The sequence below is a fragment of the Gekko japonicus genome, unplaced genomic scaffold (genome assembly GCF_001447785.1).
Source record: "Gekko japonicus isolate JY-2015 unplaced genomic scaffold, Gekko_japonicus_V1.1 scaffold449, whole genome shotgun sequence".
NCBI lineage: Eukaryota > Metazoa > Chordata > Lepidosauria > Squamata > Gekkonidae > Gekko > Gekko japonicus.
The window spans coordinates 723,633-746,107 of record NW_015170287.1 but is presented as its reverse complement, the minus strand read 5'-3'; the positions used below and the strand labels follow the sequence as shown (position 1 = coordinate 746,107).

The 22,475-nt window shown below is 41.5% G+C and overlaps 1 protein-coding gene across 1 annotated transcript in view; it reads left to right on the top strand.

The window, feature by feature from the left end:
• CSMD3 (CUB and Sushi multiple domains 3) overlaps window positions 1-22,475 on the top strand; it is a 796,050-nt gene that overhangs the window by 373,007 nt on the left and 400,568 nt on the right. Inside the window, exon 12 of the mRNA XM_015417873.1 lies at window positions 21,028-21,131. Within this exon, the coding sequence (XP_015273359.1) occupies window positions 21,028-21,131 (104 nt within the window). The remainder of the gene's footprint in view (window positions 1-21,027; window positions 21,132-22,475) is intronic.

Below are 22,475 nucleotides of genomic sequence, written 5' to 3'. Positions count from 1 at the left end.
TCTCAGAGTGGCTTACAATCCCCTTTCCCTTCCCCTCCTCACAACAGACACCTTGTGAGTAGGTGGGGCTGAGTGCGCTCTCTCTAGAACTGCCCTTGATAGAACAGCTCTGAAAAAACTTATGACTGCCCCAAGGTTACACCAGCAGCTACATGTGGAGGGATGGGGAATCAAACCCGGTTCTCCCAAATTAGAGTCCGCACTCTTAACCATGCTACACCAAACCACTACACCAAAATAATAATTTCCTGTATGAAAGAGAAGAAAATAAATTCCTGCCTCCTCCCCTATTGCATTATTTAATGCTTGCTCACAGAATGGCCCCATAGCACTTCCAATTTGGTGGTATAACTATGGTATTTTTATCCTTTTGTGGGGTTTACCAATCCTTATCTTCTTCCCTTTTGAATTACTCTTCCCCGGTATCTTCCTCCAAATATCTAGGTCTTTTTTCTTTAAATAGCTCTGCTAGGAATTGGCTGAGACCTAATATGGAACATAACAGCTGCTCTGAGGGCATGAACACAGTAGGATATTATTGATCTGTCAATCTTGAGTTCATTACAAAAAAACAGTGTTATGAATGAAAAGGTGTAGCTGTGCATATCCCCAAATGTAATTCTCTCCCAGTGTATATAAGGGTGAAACTCCCCTGAGCTCATTCTTCTGCTGTGGTGATATTTCATCCTAAGCATCTCTTTCAGTGTTGTATGGCTTCAATGGTATCAGAGCAGCACAGAGATGAGAAATGCCTTTGGTCCTAAAATACCATCACAGCAATGCTATTGGCTCCAGTCCTTGCATTGTTACCAGGTGTGCCAGTCATTTCCAGGTCGTAGTCATAGCGAAACAGTGCCAGACTTGGCCTAACATAAGAAGAACGCATCCCTACTCATGCAAACAATGGCATTTAATGCTGTGAGAACTGCTTCCAGTTTTTGTTTGAGTCACATTTGTCAGTTCCATTTTTGACTCATTCACTGAGCTCTTCAAGTGCCTATTTCTAATGAAAGGCAATTTCTCAAGGAATCTTCTGTGCCAGTAGCAGTATAGGGGATTATTGATCCACAATAAATGCTTTAAACACGGTCAGAGAGGCTGCAGTGACTTTCATATCAGTTTCCATGTGTTGACAGGTAGAGGCAAAGGAGGTGAATAAAAAAAAACACACCTAATTCTGGAGGAAGGAATGTGTGAATGAGAGTCAGAATGTTAATTGACACAGGGCACAAAGGACCTAGGTATCACTGAGGCCAGTGTGTTTTCCCTGTTGCTTTACAGATACTTCGTACAAGCTGTAGGGCTTTACCTCTGGGTGTTTTTGAAACTGACCCTTGCTGTCTCCCCAGTGCTATAGCATCTCTTTCAGAATTTGGCACACTGGTGCTTTGAAACCAGTAGACTGAGATATTTAGATGCATATGTATGCTATGCATTCTGGGCAGTGGTGAGATTGTGCATCATCGAGAGTTCGTCGCTGTAATGTAGTAAAAGAGATATTGATTTATAGGTTCCAACCATGTATAGGTTCCATACAATAATTAGTGAGAGTGAAAGCTGAAATGTAATGTAACTTGAATGGTGCAATATTTCACATGGTTTCAGAGGGTAGTCATGCTGGTCTGCAGCAGAACAGCTATTTATTTATTTAATATTTACATTTTTATCCCGCCCTCCCCGGAGGCTCAGGGCGGCTTACACGGCATATCGCCAAATCATACAATGGAACAATAAAAACATTAAAAATATTAAAACACATCACAGTCATAAAGATACGGATGATAGGCGGATTTTCCGGGCGCGATCACACCACAACATCTGAGAAGTGTAGTGCACTTGTGGCTAACCTGTGGCTTCGTGCCGAAGATACGGAGTAAAAAACTAGTACTTACGATGTACTAGTTTCCGGAAAATGCGGGGCAAGGGTGGGCGTCTGATCGCGTCCCGTCCTAGTCCCATCGCAAACCAGTTAGTTTTTTTTAAAGTCTTCACAGGATGCGCACAAACGATCATGCGCATGCTCACATTTTGGTGAGGAAAAAACATTCCCGTTTGCCATGGAAGCAGTGCCTGGCGATTGCTGGTGTGATCGTGCCGCGCCACTTCTTTGCCATGCTGCAGGATAGCCGTGTGATCGGCACTTGATGCCCTAACCACAGGACCTCGACGGGACGTGTGATCGGGCGGCCGCACATTATTTTGCTCCGGGGCAAACAGCCACACTCCCCCCCCCTGCATTTTCCGGCCCATGTGACCGGGGCCTAGATATCAAACCTCAAATAGCCTTTTCCTTGAAATAATTATTTTTTCAGTGATTATAACTTCCCCAGTTTAATTAAATATAATCCATACTGTTTAAAAATCAAACACCTTCTGTTTATTGTTGCTATTAAAAAGGGGATCTTCTATGAATGGGTGATACTGTGGATATCAGTTTAGCAGCAGAGCTAAGTACTCAATGAGAATTCAAACGGATCATGAGCCAGCTATAAAAGGGCAAATGATAATGTGAATTTATAGAACTAGTGCACACCAAATGGTCCAGATATGTAATGTGTGTGTGTGTGTGTGTGTGTGTATGTAAATATATAAATATATAAATAAATAAATTGTGGATGAACTTAGTGTTCTGGGAAATTTTGGGTTAAGAAAAGGATGGATTGAATAAATACAGTGTTCACATCAGTACTTTCTATAAATACCCAGTGAGGTTTATTTTCATGCCTTGTAACAGCCAACATTAAGATCCCAGCCTGTATTCCCAGTTGCTTCCTTGTACAGCAAATCTGCTAAGAAATTAGACCTTTAAGGGATGTTTGTGTCCTGAACTGCTTTTTCCTCTGGAAGCTTGCAAAATGTTTGTGACATCTTAATCTATTCCATCTGATGCTTACATGAGGACTCTTAGCCATCTGTACACATTCTTGGCCTGAGGACTGTTCTCCCTATTGTAGTTTACATGCATTCACATAAGGGGACTAATGTTATACATATGTATGGATTGTGTAGATAAAGAGCATTCAGCAGGCAGGTTTTTTTCTTTCTCAAACTTACATGATGAATTGGATCTGCAAATGTACATCTTGTGCTAGAAAATAATGCTCTAAAAATTATAGTGTTTAGAACTCAGAACACCAGGCAAACAGAGGAAGAATAAACTTGAGCAAATGTAATACTCATTCCCTACCCACTATGGTTCACAAATGGAGCCAATACAGTATGGTATCATACAGTATCCTCCCATCCTCCCATGGCATTAATCATTGCTTCATGCTACGTGAATGCCTATGAGGAGTATGGCTAATTCAACCAAGTCTCCGGTGGAGAGTGAAACCATGGTTAGTGTGTTTTCTACAAAACAGTGGCAAGGAATCACAGCAAATGTTACCCAAGCTTTGGCCCCGTTCATACCCCAAATGGTGATACCCCGCTGCAAAAACGAACAACCTATCTAGGTGGTTGCAGCCGTCTGGAGCACCCCAAGCCGGCCGTGGGATCGGCGGCGCATCCTTGCGCTGCCGCATCCCAGCCCCCGGCCGTACTGCACATGCTCGGGCATGCGCAGTTCGGCAGCCTCCCCCTCCCATCGGGCTCGTCCTCCCCGGCGTCTGCTCTTGCCGGGGAGAAGAGGCGCTGCAGCCAGGGGATCCGTGGGATCCCGCCGCAGCGTCTCAACGTTGGAGCGGCTCTATTAGCCGAGCTTTTGCCTCGTGGTTTCCCTGCCATGTGGCAGGGGCCGTAGTAGTCTTATTTAATGTTGGAAAGCAGATGGAGGGAGAGAGAAGGGCCAACTGTGAATAATTTCTATCATTTGTAGAGAAGCAATGTCTGCTTCCACAGCAAGGTGGTTTTTTGTAATAGTCTGATTGCTAATGTGATGGTGAGTGAAATCACCTTTGCAAAAGAGATGGCAGAGGGTAACTCGTTTTCTCTCCATTGTTACCTGTGGTTTCCCTAAAATGAGATTAACTCAAGAGGCCTGGAGACTGAGTAAACTGAAGGCATCCAATATGGATAGAGATACAGCTACTCAGGCTAGGCATGTTTGTTCTCCTCTTGCTTTTGGGATTCTCTCTCCACTGAATCTTCCTTTATATCTAAGCTACCTTATGACTACTACTCACAGGGTTGTTTTTACTCTCACAAAATAAAATGCTTTTCCATCAGCAGAACTAAAGGGGCGATTTGTGCAAATTCCTTAGTTATTCAGATAGACTTTATGCTAGTGTGCTTCGTGTGTTTGAGACCTTGACACGCTTGCTACTGTTTTGCTCTCAATGGACAGCTTTTAAGACATATTAAATATGCCCTATCCTATTTAAATACCATCTGCCATTGGAACTATGGGTGATTTCTCATTTTCTGGTGGATGCTGTACCTGAAATAATGGTCTCAGTAGTGAAATATTTGGCAATCATAATCTCACTGAAATGTTACTAATCAGTTCTAAACTAGTTACGAAAGAGAGACCTCATCTGGATTATTTCTTAACAGTAAATTATAACTAGTAAGGTTTTGCTATTTATCAATTTTGTAAAGTTTTAGTATCTTTTATCTACTTCTTAGTATTACAATTTTTGGAATTACAATTTGGTGACTGTATATTTGAATTGCTGATTTTAACTATGCCTAAGAGCTCTGGTCATATTAGCTGAATAAACTGATGATGAAGATGGCTGTGGTTTCCCTTTCATGCATTGAATACTTTTTGCTGTGTCATGCTCAAGATACTACAAGCTAGGCTTCAACAGTACGTGGATAGAGAACTGCCAGAAGTACAAGCTGGGTTTTGAAGAGGTAGAGGAACCAGAGAACAAATTGCCAACATTCGCTGGATTATGGAGAAAGCAAGAGACTACCAGAAAAACATCTACCTCTGCTTCATTGACTATGCCAAAGCTTTTGACTGTGTGGATCACAACAAACTATGGCAGGTCCTTAAAGAGATGGGAGTACCAGACCACCTCACATGTCTCTTGAGAAACCTGTATAAGGGCCAAGAAGCGACAGTTAGAACCGGCTATGGAACAACTGATTGGTTTAGCATAGGAAAAGGAGTACGACAAGGATGTATATTGTCACCTTGCTTATTTAATATATATGCAGAGTACATCATGTGAAATGCTGGCCTCTTGCTCAGGGTAAAAGAGGAGAGTGCAAAAGTGGGCTTGAAGCTCAACATCAAAAAAACTAAGATCATGGCATCCGGCCCCATCACTCCTTGGCAAATAGAAGGGGTCCCAGATCACCGCAGACTGTGACAGCAGCCATGAAATTAAAAGATGCCTGCTCCTTGGGAGGAAAGTGATGGCGAACCTAAACAGCATGATAAAAAGTAGAGACATCACCCAGCCAACAAAAGTCTGCATGGTCAAAGCAATGGTATTCCTAGTAGTCATGTATGGCTGCAAGAGTTGGACTATAAGGAAGGCCGAGCGCCGAAGAATAGATTCTTTTGAACTATGGTGCTAGAGAAGACTCTTGAGAGTCCCTTGGACTGCAAGAAGAACAAATCAGTCAATCCTAAAAGAAATCAACCCTGACTGTTCCCTGGAAGGCCAGATAATGAAACTGAAGTTCAAATACTTTGGCCACCAAATGAGAAGGGAGCACTCACTGGAGAAGACCCTGATGCTGGGAAAGATTGAAGGTCAAAGAAGACGGGGATGGCAAAGGATGAGATGGTTAGACAGTGTCATCGATGCAACAAACATGAAATTGAGCAAACTTCAGAGGACAGCGGAAGACCGGAAGGCCTGGCGGGAGATGGTCCATGGGGTCGTGAAGAGTCAGACTCGACTGTGCGACTGAACAACAAACATATATATTCCCTCCAGAATTCTCTTTAATTTTGAGAAGCGAACCCCTCCTATCTCCCTTGCGTAAAAAAACATGCTGAGATGTGGGGTATCCTCTTACGATTTTTTTAAACATTCCCTGAGTGTGTCTAACACAGCATAGAATTAATTCTATGGAAGGAATGCAGCCCTGTAGCCAGACATTTTGAGTTGGTGGGACATGGGGAAATGTTATGGGGCAGCAGGGTAGGGGGAAGAGGGAGAGGGGTGGCCACATGCTTTCCCTGAACTCCAAGCAGTGATTTCAGATGTGGGCAGGTTCCCACTTGAAAAACAGCATTAAAGGGTCCCCTTTAAAGGGTGTTTTTCAAGTGGGGGCTGCCTGCACCTGAACTCCAAGAGGCAAATTTTCTGCTTGGAGTTCAGGGAAGGTGTGCGGCCAGCAGCTGCCCCTCTCCCTCGCCTCCTGCAAGACCTAAAAAGCCCTCCCTCCAGCTGATTGGCAGGCCACATGCTTCCACCAATCAACTGGAGGGCCTTTTTAATGTCACAGGAGGGGAAGGGAGAGGGGCAGCAGCTATTGTGGGGGGGGTGCCTTACATTTGAGGGGATGGAGCCCCCAAAATGCCCCACCATAGCTATGGACCTCTCTCTCTCTCTCTTTGTGTGTGTGTGATAGATAGACCATCCTAAATTAAACACAACAGTATTCTCATGCTTTACACAGAAAAGAAACATAGCTTTTAATATTTCTGGACTCTACAGAATTAGTATCAACACAGAACCTGGAAGACCCAGGTTTGAACCCCGACTATTTCATGGAAGCTTGTTGGGTCATACACTCTCTGTCTAACCAACCTCATAGCATTGTTGTTGACAGAAAGGAGAAGGGGAGGTTAAACCATTTGGTGTCCCAACTGTGGGCAAAGTGGAGTAGAAATGAAGTAAATTAATATTTTTAAAAAATCAGTAGAAGCTGCTGATCCTTGAGTGAAGAAGTGTAATATACTGAAGAGATCTTCAGTGACTTTTCTCAGGATAAATAATTTAGAGTGTTGATAATATTTTATACCAAATGGAGAACAAACCAAAAGAATTATTTATATAGGGGAGAAAAAGCCATCCTGCTGGGTGATGATAAAGATTTTCTATAATTTATTAATATTTCCTTTCATGACAAAAAAGACAAACTCGTACGTTAAGCTGAAGGCAGTGAATCACCATTAAGTAGCTCAAAGTGGCCAGATCAGAACAATAAGCTATTTATTAATCTGTGAATGTCAAAAATATTTTAAACAATATCCTGTAATTTCTTCAGTCTCCCAAGTGTAGTTTTGTACTTACAACTTTTCAGGAATTCCCGTACTGGTCTTTCTTTATGCTTCTTTATATTTACTGATTTACTTATTTATCTACTTTATTGATGACCCACCATTATTTACTTTATTTATGACCTGCCATTCTACTCTTCTCCATTTTATCCTCACAACAACACTGTAAGTTAGGTTAGGTTGACTGTATGTAACTGGCCCAAGGTCGCCCAGCAAGCTTCCATGGCAGAGTAGGGATTTAAATCTGAGTCTTCCAGATCCTAGTCTGATGCTTTAATCACTACACCACACCAGTGTGTTTTATCCTATATAAGGTTTTTGCAAACAGGTTTTTGAAAATTCAAACTCAGAACTGAAGGTTTTTGAAAACAGTCTTGAAGTTCTTGAATATAATTTTTTATTTGTTTCTTTCTTTTTAAAAACAGTCTCTGTATCTGTGATAACCTCGTAGTACATATCTTGTTCCAGATAGGCCCCTGGGAGGGTTGTAAGTCTTATAATCTTACAATGCCAGGCTTCAGCGTAAGTCAAACATTGCCCTGAAAGACGGTTGTGTGAAACAGCCAGCTCCAGTCCGCTGTCACAGAATGTCCTCTTACACTGACAAGCTGTCTGTGACATGTAATTAAATAACTTTTGTCGTTCTGTTCATGACTGTGGGGTGCCTGTTTTTGGTTCAAAACTCCAGGAAATGTCATGAAGTAAGCATTTCAAAATCCTGCCTCAAATGTCATTTCCAAAAAGAATGTGTGTGTGTATGTGTGTGTGTATAGGGAGCGGGAGAGTCCTTTCTAGTGATAGTACAATTGTAGTCCAAGGACAAGGACATATTTCTGAACTTGTCATTGAAAAAATACATTGAGGGCTTTGAAATGACATAGTTTTTCAGTGACAAAAATATAGTAGTGGTGATACAATCACAACTCAGCCTGAGAAGTGAAGCTTCACCATCTGGTTTTGGACAACTCGTTCTCTTCCTTATCAGTAGAAGCATACTAAGGGTGACTTAAGGCTTAATTATGCTGATAAAGGATGTCTGTGCCCATGGTTGTACAGGGGAAAGGGATGGTTGTGAATTTTATGTATAATAGTAATAATAGTAGCAATACTAATACTACTACTACTACCACTACCACTACTACCACTACCACTACTACTACTACTACTACTACTACTACTACTACTACTACTACTACTACTAATAATAATAATAATAATAATAATAATAATAATGGTAATAATATTTTAAATGAACATAAGGCTTAATTAGATATTATTTTTAGATAAACTTTTTTTAAAATATCAAAATATTCACAAACAATAAAATTAGTAATAACCATCAACATTCAAAAACAGAGTAAAATAAACAAGTAAACAGTCAAAATAGTTAAAGCAATTCAATATGTAGCAATAATTTTAAGATATTATTCTAACACCCACATCCTTCTAAGCCCTCTGAGTTCAGTTGTCTTTGAAGAGGCTACCTCTGCTTAAAACTGCACTGTAAAAGTCCCACCACTACCAAACACAGCACTGCACATCTAGATTCCTCCAGCCCCAGGTAGCACCTGGTACAACGGGCCTTGGGCCATGGTGTCAGAATTGTTTATGTTCCCCTAATCCCTTCAGCAAAGAAATACAGTATATCCCGATAACAGGATTTTTTTTAAAGACACAGAAGGCTGCTGGGCGAAGGAGAACTTTTGCTTTCACAAACTCCTTCTGTTCAAGATAGTAAATTCAGCCCTAGGTTAACACTCAGGGTCATAGTGAATATGGTCCTCATGGCTCTTTGGCCAGTTTGGTGTAGTGTTTAAGTGCATGGGCTCTAATTTGGGAGAACCGGGTTTTATTCCCCACTCCTCCACTTGCACCTGCTGGATGAACTAGCCATAGTTCTGGCAGAGCTGTTCTTGAAAAAGAGCCATTTCTGTCAGAGCTCCCTCAGCCCCCAATACCTCAAAGGGTGTCTGTTGTGGGGAGGGTAAGGGGAAGGAGTTTGTAAGGCACTCTGAGACTCCTTTGGGTAGTGAAGGGTGGGGTATAAATCCAATCTCTTCTCTTCTTCGTCTCCCTTAGCCCCAGAACTGTATTTCTCACCAGCTTTCTTTCATTTCCATACTTCCTCTTTCTTTATTGTTCTTGTCTTTATAGATAGACTAGCAGTAAAGCCCGTTGAGGAAATAAATACAACGAGATCTAGAAAGAGGCTCTGGGGGAGTGCTCTGGCTTTGGGCAAACAGTGTCATTTTGCTGTGGTGACCTCAGCAGGGTATAATGACAGAGTCCACTGTTTTCTCCAGAGGAACTGATCTCTGCTCCATATGCAAAAGACCTTGAAGGTTCCATATGCAACTGACATTCCAACTGCCTTGCGGGGAGGGGGGTGAGTTTGAGGTGTGGAATGCAGTGAAGTCCAATCAGCTTCCATATGCAAAAGACCTTGAAGGTTCCATATGCAACTGACATTCCAACTGCCTTGCGGGGAGGGGGGTGAGTTTGAGGTGTGGAATGCAGTGAAGTCCAATCAGCTTCCATATGCAAAAGACCTTGAAGGTTCCATATGCAACTGACATTCCAACTGCCTTGCGGGGAGGGGGGTGAGTTTGAGGTGTGGAATGCAGTGAAGTCCAATCAGCTTCCATATGCAAAAGACCTTGAAGGTTCCATATGCAACTGACATTCCAACTGCCTTGCGGGGAGGGGGGTGAGTTTGAGGTGTGGAATGCAGTGAAGTCCAATCAGCTTCCATATGCAAAAGACCTTGAAGGTTCCATATGCAACTGACATTCCAACTGCCTTGCGGGGAGGGGGGTGAGTTTGAGGTGTGGAATGCAGTGAAGTCCAATCAGCTTCCATATGCAAAAGACCTTGAAGGTTCCATATGCAACTGACATTCCAACTGCCTTGCGGGGAGGGGGGTGAGTTTGAGGTGTGGAATGCAGTGAAGTCCAATCAGCTTCCATATGCAAAAGACCTTGAAGGTTCCATATGCAACTGACATTCCAACTGCCTTGCGGGGAGGGGGGTGAGTTTGAGGTGTGGAATGCAGTGAAGTCCAATCAGCTTCCATATGCAAAAGACCTTGAAGGTTCCATATGCAACTGACATTCCAACTGCCTTGCGGGGAGGGGGGTGAGTTTGAGGTGTGGAATGCAGTGAAGTCCAATCAGCTTCCATATGCAAAAGACCTTGAAGGTTCCATATGCAACTGACATTCCAACTGCCTTGCGGGGAGGGGGGTGAGTTTGAGGTGTGGAATGCAGTGAAGTCCAATCAGCTTCCATATGCAAAAGACCTTGAAGGTTCCATATGCAACTGACATTCCAACTGCCTTGCGGGGAGGGGGGTGAGTTTGAGGTGTGGAATGCAGTGAAGTCCAATCAGCTTCCATATGCAAAAGACCTTGAAGGTTCCATATGCAACTGACATTCCAACTGCCTTGCGGGGAGGGGGGTGAGTTTGAGGTGTGGAATGCAGTGAAGTCCAATCAGCTTCCATATGCAAAAGACCTTGAAGGTTCCATATGCAACTGACATTCCAACTGCCTTGCGGGGAGGGGGGTGAGTTTGAGGTGTGGAATGCAGTGAAGTCCAATCAGCTTCCATATGCAAAAGACCTTGAAGGTTCCATATGCAACTGACATTCCAACTGCCTTGCGGGGAGGGGGGTGAGTTTGAGGTGTGGAATGCAGTGAAGTCCAATCAGCTTCCATATGCAAAATACCTTGAAGGTTCCATATGCAACTGACATTCCAACTGCCTTGCGGGGAGGGGGGTGAGTTTGAGGTGTGGAATGCAGTGAAGTCCAATCAGCTTCCATATGCAAAAGACCTTGAAACGCTGGGCGGGACTGCACAAAGCAGCCAGTCAACCCAGCCAGTGTCTTCTGACTCACAGTTCAAGCGTCCATACACTAAAGGAGTGCATTTTAGAACTTTGGCATCCACTATTCAATTATATATAAGGAGAGATATTCAGGATTGAATTTTGGATAGGTTGCCTTTTCAATAATCTATTTAATGTTTTAATAATGTTTAAATTGGAGAAAAAATGTCCTTGATTTGTGTGTGTATGTGTGTGAAAAATAATAATAATGAGGAGCTGCTTTCATTCAGATCTCTGGCTGTTGCAGTTCCAGCACTTGCAGTGGTACAGATTTGCCATGTTGGACTGCCAGTGAAAAACTATGGATGTATAAGCAGTAAGGAGACTAAGCCCCTCATTATTGGGAACTCAGTCTCTTATCTGAAACAGTGCCCTGTCTTGGATAGCCCAGGCTAGCCTGATCTCGTCAGATCTCAGAAGCTAAGCAGGAACGGCCCTGGCTAGCATTTAGATGGAGGACCTCCAAGGAATACCAGGGTGTGCTGCAGAGGCAGGCAATGATAAACCACCTCTGAAATGTCTGTTGCCTTAAAAACAAGTCTAGCTTGCCATCGAGCACTAAAAAGAGCTAGAATTTTTGGCTGCCAGACAATCTTAGGATTTCCTGGCTATACTACACATACTACTGCATGATAATTATAATTAATCTGAAACAGTAATGTATGTTCCTTCAATAAACTGTAGAAAGGAGGAGCTCTTTACATCCTTGTTGTATACTTAAAAAAAATAATAATGGCAGCTTAACCATGAAAAAACCTCACCAACACGTCAGGTTCTTTAACTAATGTTTTGCTTAATGTTCTTCAGTGTTGTAAAAAAATGCTTCTGGTGTATGGGAGGGATGAAATGTACTGATGCCAGCTTTTTGATCCAGTGAATGTGACATGAAGATAGATGCATTTATTAGTAATCTTGGAATTAATGAGAATTTTTGGAAATCAGTGGAGATATAAAAATCTTTGTTCTGTAGATTGACTCTTCACAAGTGGCTGTGTAATTGTTTCAAGAATAAACAGGAGAATTATCACTTCATGATAGTTGTTGTTGACTGGACAGGTACAAATATTTTGTACTTGACAAGTGTGCAGGGGTCATTCCATAGAAAAATAGGTGCAGGAGCTCATTAGCATAACTTATTTGCATATGCCCCACCCCCTGACATCACCAGAAGTGTGTCAGAAGGCAACACCCATTGCTCAGGCACCACTGGACTGTTTTGGATTGCTAGCTATGGGGGGGGGGAATCTGCCCTCGCAGAGGAGGGAGAGCTTGTACCTGAATAAACCTTGGCCTTAAAGGTGCCACTGGACTGTTTTGGATTGCTGGGGGGGCCCCTCTGAAACTTACCTGGCTGCTTCTTGTGGCCTGCTGGGAGCAGGGGATGGAGCTTGTTGCATGTGCCCGTCCCCTAGGCTCTTTACTACCAGAGCTCCGCTCCTGCGCTGCAGGAAATGACCCCTACAATTACCCTTTTCCCCTGAAAATAAGACCTATCCCAAAAATAAGCCCTAGCAGGATTTCTATGCATTTGTGGTATACGCCCTAGTTTGTCTTCTTGAGAAAAAATAAATATAAGACAGTGTCTTATTTTCGGGGAAACACGGTATGTCAGTTTAATGGACTGACCATGACAACTGGGGATATGTGCCTCTTCTCCAGCAATAAAGAAGTTTTGTAGATTGCATAAGTTCAAAAGCAACTTCAGGTTGCTTTTCTTATCTACCAAGGTATGACTTGGAGGTCATCCTGTAGCACAAGTAGCTATTGTGAAGCCACAAAGCAGTTTGGCACTGAGTCTGAAACAAACTTTGAACAAAAACATAGAGTTGATTCAGTCAGGAGTGGCCTTGTGTGTGAGTAGTTTTATCAAGGTAAGATCACTCAACCATCATATGTGTGTCAAAATCATTAACGCCTACACTCAGAAGTTATTACTTGTTTCTCAGACTGATTCCAAGACTTGCTATTGTGACAGAGAATTAAAAATTCAGAGGTGAGCCTTACAGATTGTTGTACATGCATTATGATACAAAATAGGTAATTGTTCTGGCATTGCTGCTAGGTCATGATAGGCAGATGAATCACAGTCAATGTCAAAGTGATGAGATTATTTGCTTACCGAAATTCAGATCTGTTTCCCCCCCAAAAAACTAGGGGAATAGAAGTAAATGTGCAGGAATTAGAAACCATAGAGGCCAGCTCAGGAAATACTAGCTTTGGCAAAGCAAAATAATATGGCAAGTGCTTTAAATCTATACCCTAGCACTCTAGTAACTTCTGAGGTGCTGCCATATGTCTCTAAGTTGTTTTCCATAATTTTTTTTACGCCCCCGGGGGGATTTTTTTTATTGCATTTTTTTTAACACTACAAAACTACAACAGAAAAAAGGGAGGGGAAACTACATTTATAGGATAAAGAAAGATACCCACTACTGACTAAAAACCCAAGAGAGGAGATCATCCCACCAGCTTAACCATACATTTAGTCTTAATCACATTAGTTTTACTATCAACTGAGTCAAGTTTAACATTATCTTTTTCAGATCTTAAATTCAACTGTTATACAGAAACACCCCAAAGCATCCCACTTCAACCCTTTTTAAAGGAACAATTCAGAGTCCTTCAGCCTTTACTTCTCCTTGCCTAGTCTCTTCCGAAGTTTATAAGGACTTTTAGGGGCCGCCGCCCCTTTCTCTGAAAGAGAGTCCTCCCCGGAAGAGTCCGAGTCCAGCTCGCCATTGGACTTACTGTCCTCTCCTTTTTCTCCTTCCTTCCCTGGCCCTCCCATCTGGACCCGTGCTTTCCGGACAGAGTCAATCTTTTCTTTTTTATCCTTAATTTTGAAGGTTACACATTCTAAAGTTAACCATCTATATCCAATTGCATTTGCCTGTAAAAAAAGAATGAATTCTTTATATTTCTTTCTCCTTTCTCTTATTTCAAATGGAATGTCTTTCAACGTTCTGATGGTATTCTCCCCCACTTTCAGGGGTGCTCCAGATACTGCTTTCAGGATTGTATCCCTCACATGCCTCTTCAAGAATCTTACCACAATCTCCCCAGGCAGATTATTTCTCTTTATATATCCTGAATATGACCTATAGGCCACATCCATTTCGTTTAAGAAAGATTCCACCTTCATATCTGACACTGGGGCCAATAATTCACTCATTAGTTCCTTAAGATTCTCTCCCTTTGTCTCGCAAGCCCTGGAAGTGAAGGATCATATTAGCCTTTTCCATTTGTAATTGTAGCAGTTGATCTTCCATAGAAACTTGCTTCTTTTCCAGCTTTTGAACTTTCTTTTTCACCTTTTGTGCAGTGGCGTCCACTTCTTTCACCTTTTCAGCCGTTTCATTCATCATTTTAAATATCTCGGTTGTCTGTGTCTGCTGTATGATGATACACTGAGTCATTTTCGACATCTTATCCTTGAGGTTACTCATTTGGTCCAGTAGATGGCGCATGGGTTCTGCCAAAGTCTTTGCTAGCTCGCTGGCTCCTTCCGGTTTAGGGCTCTCAGTTAGTTTCACTTTTGAAAGTTTCTCTATCTCTGTCCTCTTCCCAGCCATCTTTCTCAGTTGTTTACTTTGGAAAATATTTTGAAAGTCTCTGAATATGCGCTCAAATGTCTGAACTCACCTTGGTAAGTATTTCTTAACAGTTATGCATGCCTTCTCTTCCGTTCCCCCCCCTTAATTCGCTCAAAAGTTCATGTGGTTAGGAGGTTCCCTCCCCCACCCGCTTCACTCTCTGTTTTCCATATGGGATAGGGAGCTTTCTTTTTCTCTTTGACTATCATTTCGCTCAGTCAGACTCACGTTCATATCTGGTCTTCTGACCCCGCTTTACTTCATTTCATCTGCTCGATCTCCAGAATTTTGAAGGTAAGAAGCAGACTTTTAAAAATGGCACAGATTATCATAATACCTAATGGTATTATTCCAAATTATGGTATTATGCCAAATTTTATGTATGTTCAGTAATGCACTGGCCAGTCTTCGTGCTAGATGAAAAAATGTTTCTTAGTGGACAACATTTCTGTCCTTTTGCCAACTTCAAAAGGGTTACTGTTAAGTCACGAGCTTAACAAAGAGTCGGAGAGTGATTCAGACTTTTAAAAATGGCACAGATTATCATAATACCTAATGGTATTATTCCAAATTATGGTATTATGCCAAATTTTATGTATGTTCAGTAATGCACTGGCCAGTCTTCGTGCTAGATGAAAAAATGTTTCTTAGTGGACAACATTTCTGTCCTTTTGCCAACTTCAAAAGGGTTACTGTTGCTATTTTAAAAGTAGATTTTCCTTGTTCTTCAACATATTATTCCACTTCTCCTGGAAAAAATGGCTGCTTTGGAAGGTGGGATGTAAGGCCTTATACCATACCAAGTCCCCTGCCCTCCCAATTTCCACCCTCGTATCACAAGTAATTTCCAAACCCAGATTTGGAAACCTTTCCTACCCACAGGGGAAGCAGTCTTTGGCTATTTATGTATTTATTTTATACCCCACCTTTCCTCTGTCCCTAAGGGTTACTTGGCACAGGTAAAGATGGGAAATGACTGCTCCGTGAACTCATTATGTATGTGAGAGCTTGGTACCTATTCTAACAGATTGATTGTAGACATTGGCACTAACCCACAAAAACTGATACCGAAAGAATCTGTTAATCACATGACTCCTTTTTTTTCTTTTTCTTTTGCTGGAATAGACAAACATGGCTACTCCTGTGGAATTTGGAAGAAAAGGAGCAGTAAGGTTTATCTTTTCATTAATATACTTTAAAAAAAACACCTAGAAATAATAGATTATATAGCTGAGGGCCCATGAGAGATCAAGGTAGCTGCCAAGAGAGCACTAAAATAATTTATAGTTCAAAGAACTGTATTGTAATCTAGCATCCCAATTTACAAAGCACATAAATCAGAGAAGTGGAATTTAATTTGATTTAATACCAGTGAAGTCAATCAGGATTAATGAGTTTGAAGATCACAATCAAATTCATAATCATAACAGTTTGAAAAAAGTTGCATCTGCTGTGACATTCAGATTTCATTTTGGGTGTGTTTTAGTTGCTTAAAGAAAGAAGACAAGAAACCTCCATCACTCTTCCATTCCTTGTATTTTCTCAAGAAATGATACTACTGGTTTCTCTGATCTAGTTTCCAGCTGGGATTAAAGGTTATTACACTTGTTTTTTAAAGTCTTGCTATCTTATTTTTGTTTCTGTGTAATATTTAAATAAAGATAAATATGAAACTGTTCATCATATCAAATACTTTAATTAGGTTTTCCAGTATTCTCAGCTTTTATTAATCTATCCTAGTAATTTAAACCTGGTATTATCATAGAGGGCTTTTGTGAGTGATGTTCTACAATTCACTGAGTGATCAGAATTTCTTGGGTCACATGAGAAACATATATAGTTTCTTCATAATACTTTATTTGAAAATATACAAGTAGGACACAGGTACCCCACATCAGAGGAAGAACCTAGATCTCAAGGTTTTACTTTCAGATAGCTCTCACCTTGGGCCATAGTCACTCAGAAGTTAAGATAAGAACATAAGAGACGCCAATGTTGGATTAGGCCAAAGGGCCATCCAGTCCAACTCTCTGTCACACAGTGGCCAAAAATACCAGTGCCATCAGGAGGTCCACCAGTGGGGCCAGGACATTAGAAGCCCTCCCACTGTTGACCCCCCTCAAGGACCAAGAAGACAGAGCATCATTTGCCCCAGAGTCCCTATCTATACCTTGTGGCTAATAGCCACTGATGGACCTCTGCTCCATATGCTTATCTAATTCCCTTTTGAAGCCGTCCATGCTTGTAGCCGCCACCACTTCCTGTGGCAGTGAATTCCATGTGTTAATCACTCTTTGGGTGAAGAAGTACTTCCTTTTATCCGTTCTAACCCGACCGCTCTGCAGTTTCATGGAGTGCCCACGAGTTCTTGTATTGTGAGAAAGGGAGAAAAGTACCTCTTTCTCTACCTGCTCTTTCCCATGCATAATCTTATAAACCTCGATCATGTCACCCCTCAGTCGTCTTTTCTCCAAGCTAAAGAGCCCTAAGTGCTTTAACCTTTCCTCATAGGGAAAGTGTTCCAACCCTTTTATCATTTGAGTTGCCCTTTTCTGCACTTTTTCCAAAGCTATAATATCCTTTTTAAGGTGTGGTGACCAGAATTGCACACAGTATTCCAAATGAGGTCTCACCATTGATTTATATAGGGGCATTATTATATTGGCTGATCTGTTTTCAATACCCTTCCTAATAATCCCCAGCATAGCATTGGCCTTCTTTATTGCAGTCACACACTGTCTCGACATTTTCAGTGAGTTATCTACTACAACTCCAAGATCTCTCTCTTGTTCAGTCTCTGCCAATTCAGACCCCATCGATGTGTATTTATATTTAGTATTTTTGACTCCAATGTGCATCACCTTGCACTTGGCCACATTGAACCCCATTTGCCATGTTGATGCCCACTTCCCCATCCTTGACAGATCCCTTTGGAGTGCCGCACAATCCTCCCTGGTTTTCACCACCCTGAACAATTTCATATCATCTGCAAATTTAACCACTTCACTGCTTACTCCCAACTCCAAATCATTAACGAACAAGTTAAAAAACATTGGACCAAGTACTGATCCCTGCGGTACCCCACTGCTTACCACCCTCCACTGAGAAAATTGCCCATTTATACTCACTCTCTGTTTTCTACTAATTAGCCAGCTTTTGATCCACAAAAGGACTTGTCCTTTTATCCCATGATTTTTGAGCTTACTTAGGAGCCTTTGTTAAGGAACTTTATCAAAAGCTTTCTGGAAGAGGTGGGTTGCAGCCTGCTCCCCGTCACTCAGCTGTTTTGGAAATGAGTTTCTGTTTCTGTTGAATGAGTATTTGGAGTACATTGACATTACTGAATCTGACACTATTGGGGGGGAGTATCTTTTGTTAAAAAGACTGTGGAGAACAAAAAGACCTTCAATTGGGGATAAAAGCTGTTGGATATTTAGCCTTACATGTTTGCTTCAGCTTATTCGACTACTCTTCTGTCTTACAATTCTTGCACTGTTGTTGTGTTTCATACTAATGAAGTATCGTGGAGGAAAAGAATGGTTCTGTTCGTTCTTTTAAATTATATTTATTTCAAGTATTTCTATCCTGCAGAGTCGGGTTTTTTAGGGAAAAAAATCACCAGAGAGCTTATAACAACAAAGCAACAAAGATGTAAAACGACAATTTAATAAGATAAAAGCAACGGTATAAAACTAAAAGCAGCTATATAAAACAAGCCCAAATCCACCATAAAAAGCAATTTCCAATATAATACCATATAAACAGTGAAAGTGATATGGCGGGGGGAGGGAAGCTATAAAAATCAAAATGGTAAAACATCCATACATCAACAATGTTTGAGAAAAGAGACATATTTTCACCTGGCACCTGGGCTGTGGGAAGGGAGTAGATGCTACAGCTCAAAGGTCCCTGTTCTGGGCTAAATACATTATAAAGCAAGAGAAGAGCGGAAATAATCTAGAAAAGCTGCTCTTGGAAAGCTTCATGTCTAAAACCCTTCAGTTAGTCAATCATCCCACTAGTTATTTAAATCACTTTTAAGTAGGTAGCTATGTTGTTGTTGTTTTTTAATAAAGTCAGTATCATTTGTTAATTCTTTGGAGAGATGACATTATAATAAAAATTGTTATAGGCATTCATTAGCAGGTTACAGACCGTTGCCTTTGAGCATACTTTGATACCCTCCAATAATTTGAACAGTTGGTGAGCAATTTCATTTTCACTGTAACACCTGGCCGGTTTTAAATTTTAGAGGCATACAATAGTTCAAGATTGTGTTGGGTAACTAAAAATCATCTCAGGAGTGCTTTCAGCAGCCTCTAACTCTGCATTTCTCCTTGGATATGTGGTTCTGAATGGGTTAGTCCCTGGTCACAGAGCAGCATCAATACATTAGTGACCTGCCAGCATTTTTTAGACTGGCTTCTTAGTCTTTGGCAGAAATCCCAAGGACTGCACAACAAATTATGAATGCCCAGAGGCCTAGAGAAGTTTTTAACCAAAAATATCAGACCTCTGTGCTGTTTAGCAGGATAGTTTTTTTAAAAAAAAAGTCAGGAACAACTTTCAAACATTTTTTTTTTAAATTTATTCATCAATTGGCCCAATTTCATTAAAAGGAGGTATAAAATTATAAATAAATTTAAGGACTATTGGGTAATAATTAGGGTTGTTACCCTCCAGGTGGTGCCTGGAGATCTCCTAGAATTACCACTGATCTCCAGATGACAGAGATCAGTTCCCCTGGAGGCAACTTCAGAGGGTGGACTCTATGGCATTATACCTTGCTGCAGTCCCTCTTCTCCCTCCCCAAATCCCACCTTCCTCAGGCTCAACCCCAAATCTCCAGGAATGTTCATGCCCAGAGTTGGCAACCGTTGTAATAGGATAAAGGGAGAAAAATGTTGGCGCCCAAAACTGGATTCATTGACAATGCTGAGCCCTCTGAATACAAGGCAATTTCGTATGGAACTGTTACTTTTCATGTTTGACTCTAGTGTCTATCGTGTTATCTACTGGGATATAGAACTATGTTTCTTAGCATTTACTGATTGTAACTTGTTTCAACTTGTTTCATCACTAAAATGTGTTGGAAGAAAATGAATTTTCTTAATTAGCAGAAGTTGATGCAGCCATTGTGTATTCATTTGTTTCATCTTGTTTCATCACTAAAATGTGCTAGGAAGAAAATGATGCAGAAGTTGATGCAGCCATTGTGTATTCTAATTTAAGTGGGGAACTGGACTGTTTTTCAATTTTTAAACAAGATAAGGGGGGCAACAAATATATTGCAGAGAGTTCATAGAGAATTCGGAACACTTTGTGAACCAGACCCAATATTTTCAAAACATAGCTATTGCTATGGCTTAAGTAACTAATAGTGTTACCAACTCTGGATTGGAGAATTCCTTGAGATTTTGGGGGTGGAGCCTCAAGAGGTTGGGTTTTGACAAAATTATAATGCCATGGTGTGCCAAATTATCCATTTTCTCCAGTGGAAACTGGTAACCCTACTTTTGCCCTCTGTAACAATAGATACCTCATTTGGAAACCTAGGAAGAAGTTGTTCCAGTCTATCCACATTTGTTTACACAGATTTAGACTGGAGTAACTCTGTATAGGATTGCCGTATTAGTTTGCTTTTGACATGTATATACATATTGTTATGTGTATATATATTTTATTATTTCACTGAGTGCATGTGTATGGCTACATTTTTAATTTTGCATTTGTATATGTGTGAATTCCATTATTCTCTCTCTGTGTGTGAAAGAGCACATTCACAAATGTGTGTACACAAAATACAGTTAAAAACAGAACTGCTGTAGTCTAGAGCAATGGTGCATAATAAAATTTTTGCCTCTGGCACTTTCATTTAGCTCAAGATATTTTTTGTTAAAGTAAAACTTTTACATTTAAATTGGAATATTGGCCTTAGGGGTTGTATTGCACTGCGAGAAACTTCATAGTGGCAGGGGTAAATTATTGCCTCACTTACCTTCATACTGATCTTCAGACTACAGTTTCGCTGCTCAGTTTGGTGTAGTGGTTAGAAGCGCGGACTCTAATCTGGGAGAACCAGGTTTTATTCCCCACTCCTCCATATGCTGCTGCTGGTGTGACCTGGGTCAGTCATAAGTTCTTTCAGTGCTTTTCTTTCATGAGCAGTTTCTGTCAAGAGCTCTCTCAGCCCCACCTACCTCACAGGGTGTCTGTTGTGGGGACGGGAAGGAAAAGGAGATTGTAAGCTGCTCTGAGACTCCTTCGGGTAGTGAAGGGCAGGGTATAAATCCAATCTCCTCCTCTTCTTCTTCTTCTTCTTCTTCGACTTTTTGTTGTTTTGTTTGCAAAAAAAATATCACTTAAAGATATATATCTATATCTATATCTTAAGTGTGTGTGTGTTTTCCCCCATCAGGTGATTCAGATTAATTTTGAAGAATTCGATCTGGAGATTGGCTATGACACACTAACAATTGGCGATGGAGGAGAAGTGGGTGATCCCAGAACAGTCCTTCAAGTGTAAGTCTTTTGAATTTAAAACCTGTTAATTTAATATTGTGTTAATCTTCTTTACAGAAAAGTGATACATAAAGTTAGATTCTTCTCCAGACAATCTGGTGTTGACTTCGGTGCTTGCATGCCTTTCATGCCTTTCATTTCAAATGATTTAAAGTCTAACTATCCTGGGAAATGCCTGGGTCTGTGGTAGAGTGGATTGAGGGCATTACACCTAGGATACAGCAAGGCTTTGCATAATACCCAAACACTATGTCAGTTTCTTGACTAGATCACAAGCAACATTCCTCTCTATGAACAGATTACTGTGCAACATGAACTCCCTTTCCCCATGCCTATAGAGAAATGCCCTTCACCCTGGAATTCACTGCAGCAATTCAGCCACTGGGACTGCACTCTCTCTATGAGTTGGACGCTGGCTGAAAACTTGTAGCCGGCAAAAGGGGGAACTACAGGAGATGCGTCACCCATTAAGAGAACTCTCCAGCTCTTAGTTATGCGTGTAAATCACACCTAAAAGGGACAGAGACTTGGGCAGCCAAATGTCTAAATAATATTTTCTTCCTTAAGAGGCAGGGGGACCAGAACAACCTCAGAGGAGGATGGACTCCCAGAAGGAAATTATACATTTTCAGGACACAAGGAAGAAGCTCTTTCTTACAATTCAGCTTGTGGCCAGGGAGGCACAAGCTACGAAGGACTAAATCTTTATGTAGGGACTTGGACTGTGCCTCCAGGTGGAGCCTAGAGTTCTCTTAGAATTGCAACTGATCTCCAAACCACAGAAATCAGTTCACCTGGAGGAAATGGCAGCTTCACAGGGTGGACTGTATGGGCATCACGTCCCCACTGAGAGACCTCTCCTCCCCGAGTGCCATCCTTCCCATTCCCAAGCACTACATTCAAATCTCCAGGAATTGCCCAAACTGAAGTTGATATCATCCAACAGTAGAAGTGTGCAGGAGAGACTAAATTGTATTTAGAGTGCATAGGCAAAGGTAAAGGTTTCCCTTGCTCGAAAGCCAGTCGAATCCTACTCTAGGGTTGCGGTGCTCATGTCCATTTCCAAGCCAAAGAGCCAGCGCTGTCCGAAGACATTTCCGTGGTCATGTGGCCGGCATGACGAAATACCAAGGCACACGGAATGCTGTTACCTTCCCACCGAAGTGGTACCTATTTATCTACTTGCAATTTCTTGCTTTCGAACTGCTAGGTTGGCAGGAGCTGGGACCAGAGACAGGAGCTCACTCCATCATGCAGCCCTCGGGTCTCGAACTGCTGAACTACCGACCTTCCGGTCTGCAGTTCAGTGTCTTAACCACATGAGCCACCACAGCTTGGTTTCAA